General features: G+C 32.4%; 1 protein-coding gene across 1 annotated transcript in view; it reads left to right on the plus strand.

Annotated features, from left to right (window-relative positions):
• Positions 1-1649, plus strand: part of LOC139497555 (IgGFc-binding protein-like) — a 6080-nt gene extending 4431 nt beyond the window's left edge. Inside the window, exon 4 of the mRNA XM_071285784.1 lies at positions 234-1649. Within this exon, the coding sequence (XP_071141885.1) occupies positions 234-1474 (1241 nt within the window). The 3' untranslated portion in view covers positions 1475-1649. The remainder of the gene's footprint in view (positions 1-233) is intronic.
• Positions 1650-16796: the final 15147 nt, after the last annotated feature.

Raw genomic sequence — 16796 nt, forward strand, 5'->3', positions numbered from 1 at the left:
TTGTTTTGCTGTGGATTTACTGATTTTGTGTCGTTGATAGATATCCCATATGTCATATCCTTTGGTTTTCTATTATATTACTTATATGTACTGACATGTATATTGTTGCTGAATGGAAGTATAATTAGTATTTGTATTTTAATTTCTACAATAAGTGGATAGCTACCATTTATTGTTTGCATTTAATCATAGTTTTTATTATGGTTATTTCTTTTTTATTTTACTTTTTACAGATACTAAAGGGAACGAATTTTACCTAGGATTTTTAACAAGTCACAACCAAAATGGAAAACTATATTTGTACATAGTGTCCATAACTGACGGATCATGTCAAATCTTCATCCCATTTCTGAACATGAATTCGTCATTTGCAATATCAAATGTGAGCATAAACTCATACGACATTAGCCGTACTGTATTTATGGATCAACATGGTATTCACAGAAAAGCTATCCATGTGAAATGTAACATTCCCGTGTCTATCTATGGCCTTACTTTTACTGGTAACGAGGTTGATGGATTTCTTGCTCTTCCTTCCAAATCGTTAGGAAACAAATACATAGTATCATCATTTACACCGTGGACTCGTGAGATCCCTTTTTCAAACAGTAATTTTGGAATTATTGGAATTCATCAATCAACAAACGTAACAATTCACTTTCGGATTGCCGGTGGAAGTGTTACATATAACAATATACAGTATAGAAATAACGATACGCTAAGTATACATTTGACTCAATTTGACACCTTCTATTTGTCGAGTCATTATGATTTTAGTGGGACTTTAGTAGCTGCATCCAATCCAGTTGTTGTAATGTCTGGTGTCCGTACAAGTTACCTGCGAAACGGGTGGGGAAATCACATGGAGGAGATGATCTTACCAAATGAACAACTAGGACGTGATTTCATCGTTCCTAAATTGTATGATTCACAGTGCAATTTTAGAATATTTGCACAAGAATATTCCCGAGTACGTATTAACAACAATAGTTTAATCCAATATATTGACATCCAACGCGGAAGATTCCATGAATTTGAAAATTATGACATATATACTTTGCAATCATCTGCTCCAGTCCAAGTTCAGCTGTACTGTAACGGTGTATCTTCTACTGCTGATGCTTTCATGGTTACACTTCCAAGTGTTCAACATTTCAAAAACAGTTACACATATCCGGTTGTAAATGACTTTAGAAGAGGTCATCCACCTCAACTCTTTTACATTACAGTTATCATTCAATCGAACGCTAGAACGGGATTACGTTTAGATGACAAAGATATTGTGAAATATGAAATGATAACAAATATTACACTTGCATCTACACTGTACTCTGTCATCACTGTTGAACAAAGTGTCGGTCTTCATGAAATTAAGCAACACAATGATATACCGTTTGGACTTATTGTATTTGGACGTAATGAATATTCCGGTTATGGTTTTCCTGCTGGATTTGCGGCTAATATTAACCCGTGAAGATACAGAAATTATGGATAATGTGTTATGAAATTTCACTAAACTTTACTCGGTTGTTTATTTGCAACAATAAAGGAAAAACGGTACTATTTTTTCTGCCATAGGCGACAATATTAACATTTTCTAAATGTACCACTTTTTATGATAAAAACCTGGATAAAACAATTATATGTGGTGTTAGTACTTTATTATTCTGTCCTAAAAATTAAGCCAAATAGTATCATGACCAACTTCCAACGGAGCTTGTTTATGTTATCCATGCCCACCGTCATTTTGCACCAAATCTATTAAATTTTGGAAGTCTTTTTGAATAATTCTCTAGAAAATATTTCAACAGGTTTCAAAATTTATATTGCAAATATACACACTGCAGTTTTTCATAGATAAAAAAAAAATATATTGTACCCTTACATCCAATCACAGCGCTCCTAGTTTGACTTCCTTCACCTGCCTTGGGTACACGAAATGCCAACCTAATGCTGGGAAATGTAACAGTACCGTTTTCCCTTTATATACTTCATTAAATAGTAATAATGAAACAATTGAAGACATTAATTCTGCATTGTTTTATCAAGATAATTAATATATCTGCAAATAAATACAAAGGAGAAAAGATTATCAATAATTAGATATTTTGAAAACAATTCTATTTCAAGATTATTTTTATTATTATGGATTAATAAAGACTTACTTGTTAAATTTTTAAGTGGAGGTCCTTTCAAATTTGAAATTATGAACCGTTATACTTTATACACAAAGGCAGATGTAAAACGAAACAATAATCATATTCTTTGCAAAAAATTGTCAGGAAATTTAAAATGACATCTTTTGGAATAGATATTGATTCAGTCGCAGGGTTTTTTTCACCCCGGAAATTAACACATTTATTCTAGATTTTGTTGTGGGCATGATATGGGTTATGTTCGTATCGTATTTTTAATGATGATATAAAACTAATTCTAATATCACGTGCTTCTTTCGCTTTGTAAACAACACCGTGATAAAATTCTCGATATATCTATACTTAGCGCAGACTCAGAGAAATATATAATAATGGTTGTTTCAATATACCTGCCAAGTAAATCCAAATGTATCGGAACCTATTTGCAAAACGCTATGTCAATTTTATTGTTTTAAAGATTGAAATTGTCAAAAAATACAGAACTTTTATTCTTATTCGGATGCATAAAAAAAGAATTAATTCACAAAAAGTAAAATCACAAAAATACTGAACTTAGAGGAAGATCAATTGGGAAAGTCCATAATCACATGGCAAAATCAAATAACAAAACGCATCAAAAACGAATGGACAAAAACTGTCATATTCCTGACTTGGTACAGGCATTTTCAAATGTAGAAAATGGTGGATTAAACCTGGTTCTATAGCGCTAACCCTTTCACTTTAATGACAGTCTCATCAATTTCCGATATTTTTACATTGATGCGTTAAATAAACAGACACAATAAATATAATAGTCAAAATATGGGTACAAGAGCTCGGAGAAATCTACAAACTAAAAATAAAATAAAATTCTGCGAAAGGTCATTAATGCGTACGGCGCATTTAAATCATTTCAAATCTGTGTTATCTTGAGCTATTTTACTGTCCTATGATCTTTAATCTTTAGCTTTTTTTAGTTAGTCTCTCTTTGTGTTATTCTGCATGTATGGGTCTTCTGCGCTTTATAATTTCTGGTTTAAATCTTACGTTCTGATTTACAATAATGAAAAAAACTATTTCCACTATGCACATGATGTAGGTTGTAGTTGTAGTTCATAGAGATTCATTATATTGCACATACGTAATTTTTCAGTAACATATTGGTCAACGCAGTAGAAAAATAAATTAAAATTATTATTGATGAACAAACTTTGACCTCCTTGACACTAAACAAAACAATAAAAGACTGAGAACACGAACAATGATTGGCAGTTTCTGTTTTACTGAATTATTCCAGTTTCAGTTTTATGACACTTTAGAATATTTTAGCATTGCATAATATATTCAAATTACTGAATAATGATTAATTTACATACAAGGTAGAACATCAGAATAATATATATCTGATTTGATTGTCTGTTAAATCTGATCGTTTTCATGGTTAAGTAACTAACTCAATGTAAATAAAGCATGAAGTGTTTGCGTTTAGATCAGTACTTTTATTAATACATGTATTTGAATAAAAAAACTATATATATTGAAATAATGATTTGTCATCAAGGTAAACATTGTCGTCTGCCAGGTATATAATAAAATTGCTCTCCATTCATAATTAGATTATCATAGTTGTATTTTTGCTTCTATAGAAGTTGTTAAACTTACTAAGAGTAATTGGTCAATAGATATAGGAATATGTGGTATGAGTGCCTTTGAGATAACTCTCTATTCAAATCACAATTTTTAAAAGTAACACATTATAGGCTAAAGTACGGTCTTCAAAACGGAGCATTGGCTCACACCGAACAGCAAGTTATAAAAGCGCCCAAAATGACTACTGTAAAATCATTCAAACGGTCCTAGGTATCATTTCGATGAAATACATTAGATTTTTGGCTTAATTTAGTTGCTAAACATTAGTATTTGATATAAGTACGTCTATATTTCTGTATCTGCATTTTTATCACTAAGAGGTTTGCTGTATTGGTCTGAGCCCGAGTTATTCTGTATTGTTTATTCAACTGCTATGTGTATCTGTTTTGTGTTGTGGTTTATTCTTTTCACAAGTACCTTAAACTAAATTTATCTAGATATCGCATAATTTTTATAAACTGCAATGTCAAATTGATATGATGCCGTTTAGAGGCGTATCAAATATTTTCTGTTGCTTGAGATTAATGATTTATTCAAACTTTTCAATCACTATACAGTGTTACAATCCATATTTAGAAAAACCAAATCAGTTGTAATTGGAAATTTTCTGCAATTGCAGGAGGAATTCAAAACACGATAGATAAAATAAGAGTTGCATATGATTGGCAATTAGACAACTATTCATAGAAAAATGACCGTGAACAATAACAGGTCACTGTGCTGCCTTAATGAAATCATAGGCCTGCTCCGAGTTCTAAACAAAAAGAAAGCTATATATTGAGAATACCAGAATGAATAGTAAATAGCTAATAGTTGTGAGGTCAAAATGAAATGAGCTTGTCAACATTAGTTTCAGCTCGCTGACCAAACCTGAAAATAAAAAATTGTCTTCTTACCTTTGGATTTTTTAAAACAATGTGACTTTCAAATTCAACTAAAACTCCAAACTGAACGTTAAGGCATGTTTATGGTGTGTAATTAAAACAGCATCTTCCAGACGAAAGTTCACATACGTTTGTTGGTTGCATGACTTTCGATCTAAAGACCAAAATCATTCCGAAACATTCCAAAAAATGGCTGGATCAGAGATGACATTTAAGTGTTGAAACGGCATTCATACAATGTCCAATAACAGTGTACTTCATTAGTGACGTATAATGATTGTAAGCTACACATGTCCCTATTACAAGTGGTACATGACATCAACCTAATTTATAAGGTTTATTGATCAACATGTTATTTTCTTGATACATTTGTATATGCAACATCTCCGTAATCTGTAGTATGTCTCCGGTTTGCTTATTTACAGTCCTTGGATGGTGTAAAATAATACACTATTAACACCTTAACCATACACCATTACACCATACACCCTGTTCCATTACACCATACACGTTACAACTTTGTATCATACACCTTACACATTTCACCATAATGCAATTGAATTTCAAAGAAAGCGTGTTACTTAAAAATTATTTATTCATTTTAAAAAACAAAGGAGTAGGTTCAGTAAGACCCCTTTTTGGCCCCAAAATATAGCAGTTTTACAAAATTGTTAAAATGTAATCTTTTAGCTATTTATTGGAAAGTAGAATGCTTCTGCCACACAAATATGGACTGTTCTTGACAATACAATGCACATATATCGAGTACTTACATCATTAAGTCATGCTAAATTACTGAAATCTTCACAATTTTCGCATTTTAGTTAATTTTTAGACGGTTTCCGTCTTAAATGAAAGTGGCCGCATTTGTGTTCATTCATAATATTGGAATGTAAGTTGTATTTGATGATAATACATTACATATATAAAGGTTGAGGATGAACACTTTCATTTTTGACAAAAACAATCTGAAAAGTGACGATTGTTTGCATATTTGATAGATTTTTCATTTTTATTTTGAATCGGAGCGTTTTTAATAACTTACTTAGTTAAAATCTTTCAAATTTTTTTTGTGAATGACAAAATTATTTTATGATGTGAATCTGTACCTATGTATCTTGTCATACTTTGAATGACAAAATTATTTTATTCATTAATATTACTTTTACTGTTAACCAACTTTTTTTGTGATATACATTTTACGTGACTCTGTACTTATGTATCACGTCATACTTTGAACCACACTATTATTTTATATTTATTATTATTACTTTAACTGCTAAGTCAGTGTTTGTTATATCTATTTTGCGTGACTGTATTTATGCATCCCGTCATACTTTGAACGACAAAATTATTTCATGTCTACCTGTGCGAATTTCAAACGCGCAATTTTACACCAGTACCCATACCCTCCTTCCTTGATGGGTGCATTTTACATAGACAAATATAATCGTATAATATAATCAAAATGAGGATGTTAATTTGATGTATGCCTTTTTGTGCTTCTTCATTACATTTGTTGTTTTTATAGTGATTAAGATGATAACACAATGTTGACTGCTGTACCCCTATTTTTGACATTTTTACCTATTATGTCTGTTTGTTTTGTTCACGCATCGGTGACTATATAATGGAATTTGATGCGACTGTCATACAAGTGAGAGGTTTAGCTAGCTATAAAACCAGGTTCAATCCACCATTTTCTACATTTGAAAATGCCTGTACCAAGTCAGGAATATGACAGTTCTTGTCCATTCGTTTTTGATGCGTTTTGTTATTTGATTTTGCCATGTGATTATGGACTTTCCGAATTGATTTTCCTCTGAGTTCAGTATTTTTGTGATTTTACTTTTCACATACACTAATTGAATCAATTGAAATAGACACTGAAGTGTTTAACAAGTGTCCAAAATCTTTCATTAGATGAACCTGAAATTTGAGGCCAAAATCGACCCTTACCGGACCTACTCCTTTGATCACAAAATAGTTAACTAATGTATAAAATTAAAAATCAATTCTTTTTATCAATATTTTTAATAGTTTTAAATGTCGTACACCATTCATTCACACCATTCCCGATCGCACGTTACACCATTACACCATTTCTCTTCCACCATACACCATAGCACCATACACCATAGCACCATACACCATCTACCATTGCACCATAAACCATACACCCTTACACTTTACAGTGTTTTATTTTTTGGAAGTTCACACCATCCAAGTGTGTATTTGTGTTCTTTTTGTGAACTGTTGTTCGTCCTTAAGTCGGTCTTTTTTTTCGCCCTCTTGTATGTTTTCTTTTATTCATTGATTTGATTTTCTCTTGGCACCAATATTAATTAGAGCAGCCAGTACATTCCAAAATGCACATTCCAGATTATATTTTTTGTTGTACATGTATATCATTTAAATGCTTTGCAATTTCTTTTTTTATATATATATTTTGATGGTTCTAAGTATATGTTTCAAAGACATGCTTAAGATACCAGACGGATAATCAAAATACAAACAACCGCAATACAAGAGCTGCTCCTATGCTTTTTGTGTTTTTTTGTTGTTGTGTGTGTATTAATTTTGTGTCACGAATGATACCCCATATCCTTAGTTTTTCTATTGTATTTCCGAGATTGGTCTTTAGGTGTGTGTTACCCATATATTGTGTTCCCTTGCTTCAGTTGTATGCTTTTCTGTATTTCCAAGGTTGATTTTTTATTATAATTGATATAACTTCTGATATGTGTGCCACATCATTCTATTAATTTTAGACAAGTTTATGTCCTAAAACTTTGATAAGACGGAACTCAGCTATGCATGGCCCCCAAATTACTTTCTATGTCACGTTTTTAAATTTTTGAAGCATTTTTGGGGGTGCGGTTTTTCAATCGTTATATACACATCAGACGGTACTGGTACTCATAGTTTTAGACATATAAAATCAGGTATCCGGGAAACAGCTATTATATGCGTTTTAGATTTATTCATAATTTTTTGTATTATTCAAAATATATTTTATTTGTCTCCTAAATTACCAAAATAAAGCACCGTTTCTTTGCTTTTTGTGTGTTTTTTTGCTGTGTATATACTGATTTTTGGTCATAGATGGATACCCCTTATTATTTGTTCTCCAATTAAACAACTGGTGATCACAGATGCTTCCCTTTAGAAGGGAACGTTTAACTGTTGGCTAATCATAATTCATTAAAAGAGGGGCGAAAGATACCAGAGGGACAGTCAAACTCATAGATTAAAAAACAAACTGACAACGCCATGGCTGACGAAATATTAAAAAGACAAACAGACAAATAATAGTACAGAAGGACAACATAGAAAACTAAGGACTAAGTAACACGAACCCCAAATCAAACCGGGGGTGATCTCAGGTGCTACGGAAGGATAAGCAGATCCTGCTCCACATGTGTCACCCGTCATGTTGTTTATGTTATTACAAATCCGGTAAATTCAGTAGGACACATTCGTGAAAAAGAAGGGTATTGTAATTACTACATACGGAACATATCCGATATCACCTGTGAAACGGATATTCCATGATAAATTTACAAATAAGAAAATAAAATGTTAGATTGTTTGTAATTTAGACATTGTACAAACTGCTACCTAAATATAGTGTTTCCATTGTTTACATAAATATGTATTTTACTTTTATACAGCTACTTGTTGAAACAAAACCAAGTACTGAGTATGCTATTTTTGTATTTAACACTAACATATCTGTAATAATACCTATAAGTGTTCTCAGTGCAGGTTTTTCAAGGACGCTTTTAAAAAGAGGAAACATCTTCCAATAATCGTTTTGTCCGTTCGACTTAATCATAATCTGATCATAAGATAACGTGATATTATACACCCAAATTGTTGGCCAATCCTATGGTGAGTTTTCGCAAGACGAAATCAGAAAGTACTTTTTTAATATTTTAAGTGCAGTTTAATATGTTTCCTCCTTTTAAGTTATAAAACTACCTCTGCTCCATTTTGACACAGACATAAAACGATTCATAGTTCCTCGTGTACTTATTATTCCTTATTGACTGGTTCAATGTTTGGATTTGGGTGTTCCCAGTGTGTGTCAATCATGAAATGCCATTGAAGCCATTATACTGTTTTCATTTGAAACTACCTGTTGACTTGGAGTCACATGTCCAGTAAGCAATGATTTGACATTCACCTTGACTTGTCAAGTACTTATATATCAACTCATATATAATTCACTAACTTATTTTTAACGATTTTCTATTTCATGTTTTTGTTGTGTTTGGTTAAATGATCACAAGAGTAAAGACCGGATTTGTTTTAAGTTTTAAAATGTGATGAATTTGTTTTTTTAAAACATGTTTCACGGTCCGATTGAAATCGGTATAATATTTATTCATATGGATTATTCTAAAAAAAATAGATGGAATTCGTTCATTATTGTCTGTGACATTTTGATATCCATTCAATCATTTATACACATTATTTATATTAGAAATGACTTCATAAGTTTTCCACACAAGGAGGAAATGCGACAATATTTTCATTACATTCAAATAAAAATGAATCAATTCTGTTGTCAAAGGTAGAAAATAGATTTGATTTCCCAGAGTCGGTATTCACTAACGATGGAAAAGAAAGGAAAGATGTGTTCGTTCATACTACCGTTCCAACCGTGCTGTACCCTTTCCAATTGCATGATTATGCAAGTGATGGATACTTAGCAATCCCAAAGCAAGTGTTATCATAAATGTATATTGTACCTAGTTTTAAGGTTCATGCCCATATATCGATTGCTAAATGTTTGATTGGAATAGTAGCAACAACTATCGAGATTTCAGCTGTACAAATAAAATTGAGATTTCTAAATGTCAACACACATTAAGGTTCAACTAACCAAAAGTGGTGAAACGCTTTCAGGTGTTTTGTCAAAACTGCAAACATTTCAGATATCATTCGAATTTGATCTTTCTGGATCGGTAATAACGTCATGACAACCCGTTGGCGTTGTTTCGGGCAATAAATGTAATTCTTTAAATCGTAATACATGTAATCATTTTACAGAAATGACTTTACCGAACAATCAGCTCGATAATAACTTTATTGTTCCCAACATACAGGAACGACCTAGCAGTATCGTTCGCGTTTATTACCCTGTGAAACCTACAGATTTTGCACTGTACAAGCGAATTCCGTATTGCTGATCATATGGATGACTCTTTTCATTCGAAAGTTTTATATAATCTGTCACTTATTCAGACAATCAAGTTTCAGTAATGACCTATCCAATAGAAACTATTGGATTTGATTCAAACATGTTGACAGTTTATGGAATAAATCAATATAAGACAGAATACAGTATCGTCACACCCCGGACCGTGCAAGGGGTGTATAGCCAGTCAAGGTCGTTAAAAAGTTCCATTTGGTGTCGTCATACCCGGAGAATTTACAAGCAATGTTAGTCTGACGTTTTAGTCGGGTAGTGTAGATGGCTCAAATCGACCAGAAAAGTGTCTTTGCAAATACGCATTACCACAAAAAAATTGCTGGAACTACATACTCAACCATAACTTGTAATATTACGGCCAGTGCACATACGATGAATCATGATGCATTACGAATTGTGGATATATGGTGATTGGGCTCAAAACGGATAGTGTTTCCTGCAAGAATAGCGTATTCTAATAACCGTTAAAACAACAAATCATTAAGTAAATCATAATTATAAGATGTCTATCTTGGTGAAGGCATTATAACGGCAGTCATACGGAAATTAGTCAGAGCCTAACATGAACAACTGAGATGAAGATTAGCAAAGTAATAATAAGCAAATTAATCAGAGCCTTTCTTTCTTCAAACAACACGAGAATGTTATTTGAACATACATTCGTACTGATCTGCGATGTTCGTCACGTTCAGCCGCACTATTTTATAAAGTATATCCAGATAATGTGACACGAACCAATTTTTGTAAATGCATAGCTCTACATACCGAGAAGTTAAAAGTTCATTCAAAGCCATTTGTAAAACGCTGCAAGCCAATTCATTAATCATTTAAAGAAGAAAATGCAGAAACGAATTTAATACTTCCTGCTGCTTTCCATAATTTTATTCAGACTGTACAGTGTAAAGAGCATGTAAAAGAACAAAATATTGAAATGACGACTGATTGCCAATAAAACATATATCCACCAAAGACAAAACAGTTAACAGGCTCAATTGATAGAATTTTTGTATACATGTGTTTTATTTCTCAATTGGAAACTATTGAAGTTTATTTTCTTTCATGTTATCGTTTTAATAATCCAATACTGAGCTCACCTTGCCTTCAAGGCCAAGTGAGCTTTCTTATCATTTGGCGGCCGTCGAATGTCGTTTGTAACCTTTACAAAAATCATCTGTTCTGCATCAACGGAGCCAAATTGAACCAAATATGTCCACAATAATCATCAGGGTATCTAGATTTAAAAGTAAAGATCCCGTCTCAACCAGCATTACCGAAATGACTAAAAATAGAATATAGGGATAAAATTAAAGTTTGGTCTATTATTTTTCAAACTGATATGAGTTGAGAAAATATGTCAGGGGCAAAAACGTTCAGGTTGATGAGATCTACGTATTGTCAGACAATTTCTTATAGGATTTATTGCCCATAAATGATGAATTTTACCGATTGATTTCATGGTTGCCTTAGATCTCAAAAATAGATAGAGCATCTAAAGAGGAACTTTTTATTTCAAAAAAATGATCAACAAGACCAGATCTACAAGTAAGTCTGCATTGTCAAAATTGTCAGATGACCTCTTATTGGAGTTTATGCCTTCTGATGACGATTATGATAAATCTTTTGCGTCTTGGCCTTTTATCTGAAAATCTATGAAAAATAGATTTATAAGTCTTGTAGGATTTTTAATTTTAGTTTTTTGTGTATAATTCGGAGTTTAGTATGACGTCCATTATTACTGAACCAGTATATATATTTGTTTAGGGGCCAGCTGAAGGACGCCTCCGGGTGCGGGAGTTTCTCGCTACATTGAAGACACATTGGTGGCCTTCGGCTGTTGTCTGCTCTACGGTAGGGGTTGTTGTCGCTTTGACACATTCCCCATTTCCATTCTCAACTTTATTTAATCTGCAAAAATGATAAACAAAACTTGATGTACATAAGAATTAAATATCCAAATCATCAGTCGATTCCTTGTATGAGTACTCTTTAATGACGACTTGTAAGAATATTTTACGTTTTTGTCTTCAAACTTTACAAGATTGATAGACACTTTAAACATGTTAGCTAGCAAACATGATCAGCAAGACTAGATCTACAAATAAGTAAATGTTTACTGCAATTGTTGGTTTACTCTTTATAGGAGTGATAGTCTTAATTGATATCAAATTTAATAGAGGAAACTATGCTTGACCTTAGAAAGCTAAGAAAACCGCCAATCCAGTACTTATTACTTCGTCAGATTTCTATAAAGATACCTGCTTCAATGATGTTAAAAAGATGCCTACCCTCTAATAAGCTAATTTTCAAAGATATTTTATTTGAATAAACATTAGTGGATGCAACTCTATTCTCATTCTTACTGTAAAAACTCAATAGCGACATGTTTTTGTAGTCTTAGAACTTTAAATACTATACCACTATAGGAAGGACAACTTACATGGAGAAAACATCGCATTAATATCTTTAAAGTGTTTGACACACAATCTTTCTAATAATATCTTAACTTTGCATTAAGCTAATACAAGAGAGGCCCTTGAAGTTGACTTCAATTCATCATCAGCATTTCGCTGTATTTTTTATAAGGCGCTAAATTTTTTTGTAAATCCTCTTTATTTGCTTCAAGTAGTTTGAAATGACTTTATTTCATTTAGTGCAAACCTACTGACGTCTGTAAAAAAAATCACATCAAACTAATTGATAACAACTGTCAATTTCCTGATTTGGTAAAGACATTTTCTTATGTAGAAAATGGTGGATTCATCCTGGTTATATAGTAAGTTCATCTTCCTGATTCTGTGCGTGTAAAGGTATCACTTTTGGTTTCTTCAAACAACACGAATAACTAGAGAGGCCCTCGCAATTGATTTTTATTCATCATAAAAATGTTGATCCAACTGCGTTAAAAATATAAATAGGGCGCTGTAACATTTTTGTAAACATTCTCGTTATCTGATGTCATGAAGTAAGGGAATAACTTTATATCATTTAGGGCAAAATTACTAACGCCTGTATTTCACTCCACCTGAAAAAGTTGGTCAAAAATGCTAATGTCAGCAATTGTTTGACATACATTGAATAAATGCAACAGTAGAATATAGCTGTTTTAAACTCAAAATGCGTTTGAGATTAAAATAATCCTGTTTAAAAACTAAAACCACATCAACTATGAGAAGAAAACAACGAAACAACAGACACACTGAGGTGCAACTAAAAACTCCAACATACATAGAAACGACCTATTTGATAACAACTGCCATATTCCTGAATTGGGGCAGTACATTTTCAGAAAAAAAATGGTGTGTTTAACCTACTTGTATAGCTAGTCAAACTTGCCGCTAATGTAAGAATGATAAAATATCACTTAAAATGACAACACTACATGACAAAATTACAGCACAAACAAATGCAAAACCACTTAGTATGGAAAAACGCCTTAATAAAAAAAATATAATATTCGTTACAATATATAAACCGCAGAATAACAACGAACATTATCCATAACGACAGCACAGGACATCACAAACAGTGACGTATTTTTAAAACGAATATATAGTTTGAGTACGATACCACGTGGACTAATTCTACTGTCGATTGACCAGTTTCTATACGCCCGTTTCTGGGAAGTATTATGGTATTCTGTTGTCCATCCATCCGTCGACAACGTATCGGACATCAGCTGAAAATCATTCAACCAATTTACATGAAACTTTTGTGAATTGTTTACATCTATTGACGTGAGCTCTTTTATTTTTTTTTTAATGTTTCAATTTACGTTTCCGAGTTTTGGGGTTTTATTCATTAGAAAAAGGGATATTTTCCAGTTTACCGACAAAACTCAAAAACGGTTGAACTAAATATGCAGGAAACTTTGGTTCATTGTTTATATATATTGACACGAGCTCCTTTTCGTTTTTTATAAATTTAGATTGTAAGTTTCTGAGTTATGGGGTTCATTTATAAAAGAGAAGGCGATTTTCAAGTTTTCGGAGAACTATAATTAAAAAATTCTAAAAAAACATAAAATGAAAAAATTATTAAGTGTCAAATTGGTGAAAGGATTGATTGTAAGACAAACTAATTAGTGTTTTATGACAATGTTCAAGTGTCTGTTATTTAATCATAACAAAGTATTCATCGATCTTTTGTCAACATCAAATTCAGTAATGCTTTTTAAAAAACCAATCATTTTATACAGGGAAATGAATGAAAATGTATGAAAATAAAATTAATAAAACGACACATACAAGTTATGTACATGATACTATTTAACGAATATAAAAATATAAATGCACTGGAGTTGTATATCTATTTCGGTGCGCGAAAGGACCATGACACTTCGGTTTTTCGGAAATTTGTATTTCGTAACTGTTATCACATTAAAAGGAAGAAAACTCCTTAGTAAAAAAAACTTACAGGGGGAACACCACATTATTATCGGTGAAGTGTTTGACATACAATCTTTCACTTATTCTCTTATTTCTTATTAGGTTACCACTTGAGATGCTCTTGAAATTTATTGTGATTTACATCAACATGTAGCTACAATTGCGTTAAATATACAACAAAGGAGCTATTCTATTTTTGTAACCATCCTCGCTATTTGCCATGTACAAAGGGTTGAATATACTTAATTTAGCTCGAATGTTGCTATAGAATGAGTCTATGAGTTTTGATTCTCCCTTTATGGTACCTTATTTGATGAAATTTATTTTGTTGACTACACGAAACTTTTATCAAACACATAAAATGTGCGTTTCAGATACAAATATATAAAAACGTAAATTAACAAAAATATCGAACTCTGAGGAAATTTTCAAACGTAAACATTGTAAAGTCCGTAATCAATTAGCAAAACGGAAAGCTCAAACACATAAAATGAATGAATACCTTATACCTTAAAAATTGAAGAATACGTTTAACTGGTATGGAAGCTTTCAGTTACAACTTCATTTAATTATTGCACTATGTCTTCCATCCGTTCAAAATTCCAATTATGTGGGTTAATGGGGCTCGCGGGTCTAAATACTTTTTTTTTTAAATATAGGATTTCGCTATTTTTTTCTATTAATAAACTTTATTCTATGCTTAATGAAAAAAATGAATAAAAATATGGGGTCACCGTTCGTTTAAGCTCACAATCTGCCTTTGAAAGAAGCATGAATTTTTGTTCAGGGTACTTTTTTCTGTTGAACTAATATGAAAAAAAGGGTAAAATATCGAAATAAGAAAAAGAACTAAATTACAGAAATCGCTTAAATTTTACAATAGTTTAGTTTAAGTACAGTTTATTTGAAAAAAAAATGATAAAACATATAGGTCACCGATGAGTTAAAAAAAGTTAATTCAATTTTCATGCAAAAATATGGCATTTTTTCACTAAAGGGAGATCATTTGGTGCTTTTTTAATGATATAAAGATTTTTAAAGTCATCTGGGGACAAAACAAATTGATTTTTTTTGGTTAATTTGTGTACCATATCATGAAGAAACAACTACTAGTGTAATAAATAAAATATGCAATGAAAAATAAATATCTCTTCTAAAGAGGCGTGGTTTGAGAAACAGGTGAATTTACAAAGTGCATCCATAAGCATGCCTGATGAAGGTAAATCTAGGAAAGCACAGTATCGAATTATACTCATACTGTGTTGTTTTCATATCTGAAATCATTTATAAATTTCACCCTCCCCTTCAAAATAGTCTAACAAAGAACTGTTGAATTTCTAAATTACTCATTATTTGATTAAAGTACTATAATTTGGAGATATGATAAGGTTGCCTAGTGAAATCAAAATATATATAAGGCAAAGATGTTAACTTTTAACTGTAAAGGAACTTTCCATATGGGAGATAATAATTAGATTAATACTACCCTTATATTATCTAGTATCTCTTAAAACGACGATAATAAAAATCTGTTTCAAAAGGTACTTAGTACAAAAAGTAATAACAAAACATCTAAAGACACCAAAGTACCTGCAGAAATGAAAGCTAATTAACCGAAATCAATATTACATAAGTTTAAACATGTTTAATACCGGCGTCACATATTGACGTATAGACCGGCGTGCACAAGACGTACAGAGAAAATTTACAAAGTCGGTATACATGAGTTTCACGCCAGAGGAACGCTAAGCAATCTTTAAACGCGCGTTGCATAAGTTTGAAGTACGTCGAAATGCAAAGATATACGCTTGGTGAACGCTATAACTCCAGGAAATTTTTATGCAGCTCAAAATTTTTCATCCAGCTCAAGCGGTTGTCTAGCGTAAACCTGTACGCTACAAGCACGCAATACATACGCTTCAAGCGCGTTGAAAATCCTACAGATAAGTTTGAGACACGTTTAGGGTTCGTTGTATACGCTTTAAGATCGTTCGACTTTTGAGACACGTTTAGGGCACGTTGTATACGCTTTAAGATCGTTCGACTTTAACTAAAACGTATTCGGATATGTTCGTAACAAACACCCCATAAAAAAACGTCCCAGACACGCCGAAAGCACGGATTATCGTCTCAGATACGACCGGGATGCGTCTCAAATACGTTCAAGATACTTTTTTTCCTTCGTAGCGTGCATTATATCTATGTTAGACAAACGCCAGGAGTACGCCAACATACGTTACTTGAACGCCCGATAAACGCTTAGGTACGCTTCTCCTACACCCAATACATGCTTAAAGCTCGTTGTGCACACGATACAGAAATAATTGACAGGTTGAATGCATCCAAAATTAATAGCGTATTAGCAGCGTACAAGATTTTTTACCACGCCCGACGTACGTCGGAGCTACATGTATACGCTGATGTGTGACGCCGGTATAAGTCTACCATCACAATGGTTGATCTGTGTATCGTGTTGAGTCTAGGTCATTGCGAAGTTCATCCCAATGGTTTGTTGTTAACT

Source organism: Mytilus edulis, chromosome 12 (assembly GCF_963676685.1).
Source record: "Mytilus edulis chromosome 12, xbMytEdul2.2, whole genome shotgun sequence".
Taxonomy (NCBI): Eukaryota; Metazoa; Mollusca; class Bivalvia; order Mytilida; family Mytilidae; genus Mytilus; species Mytilus edulis.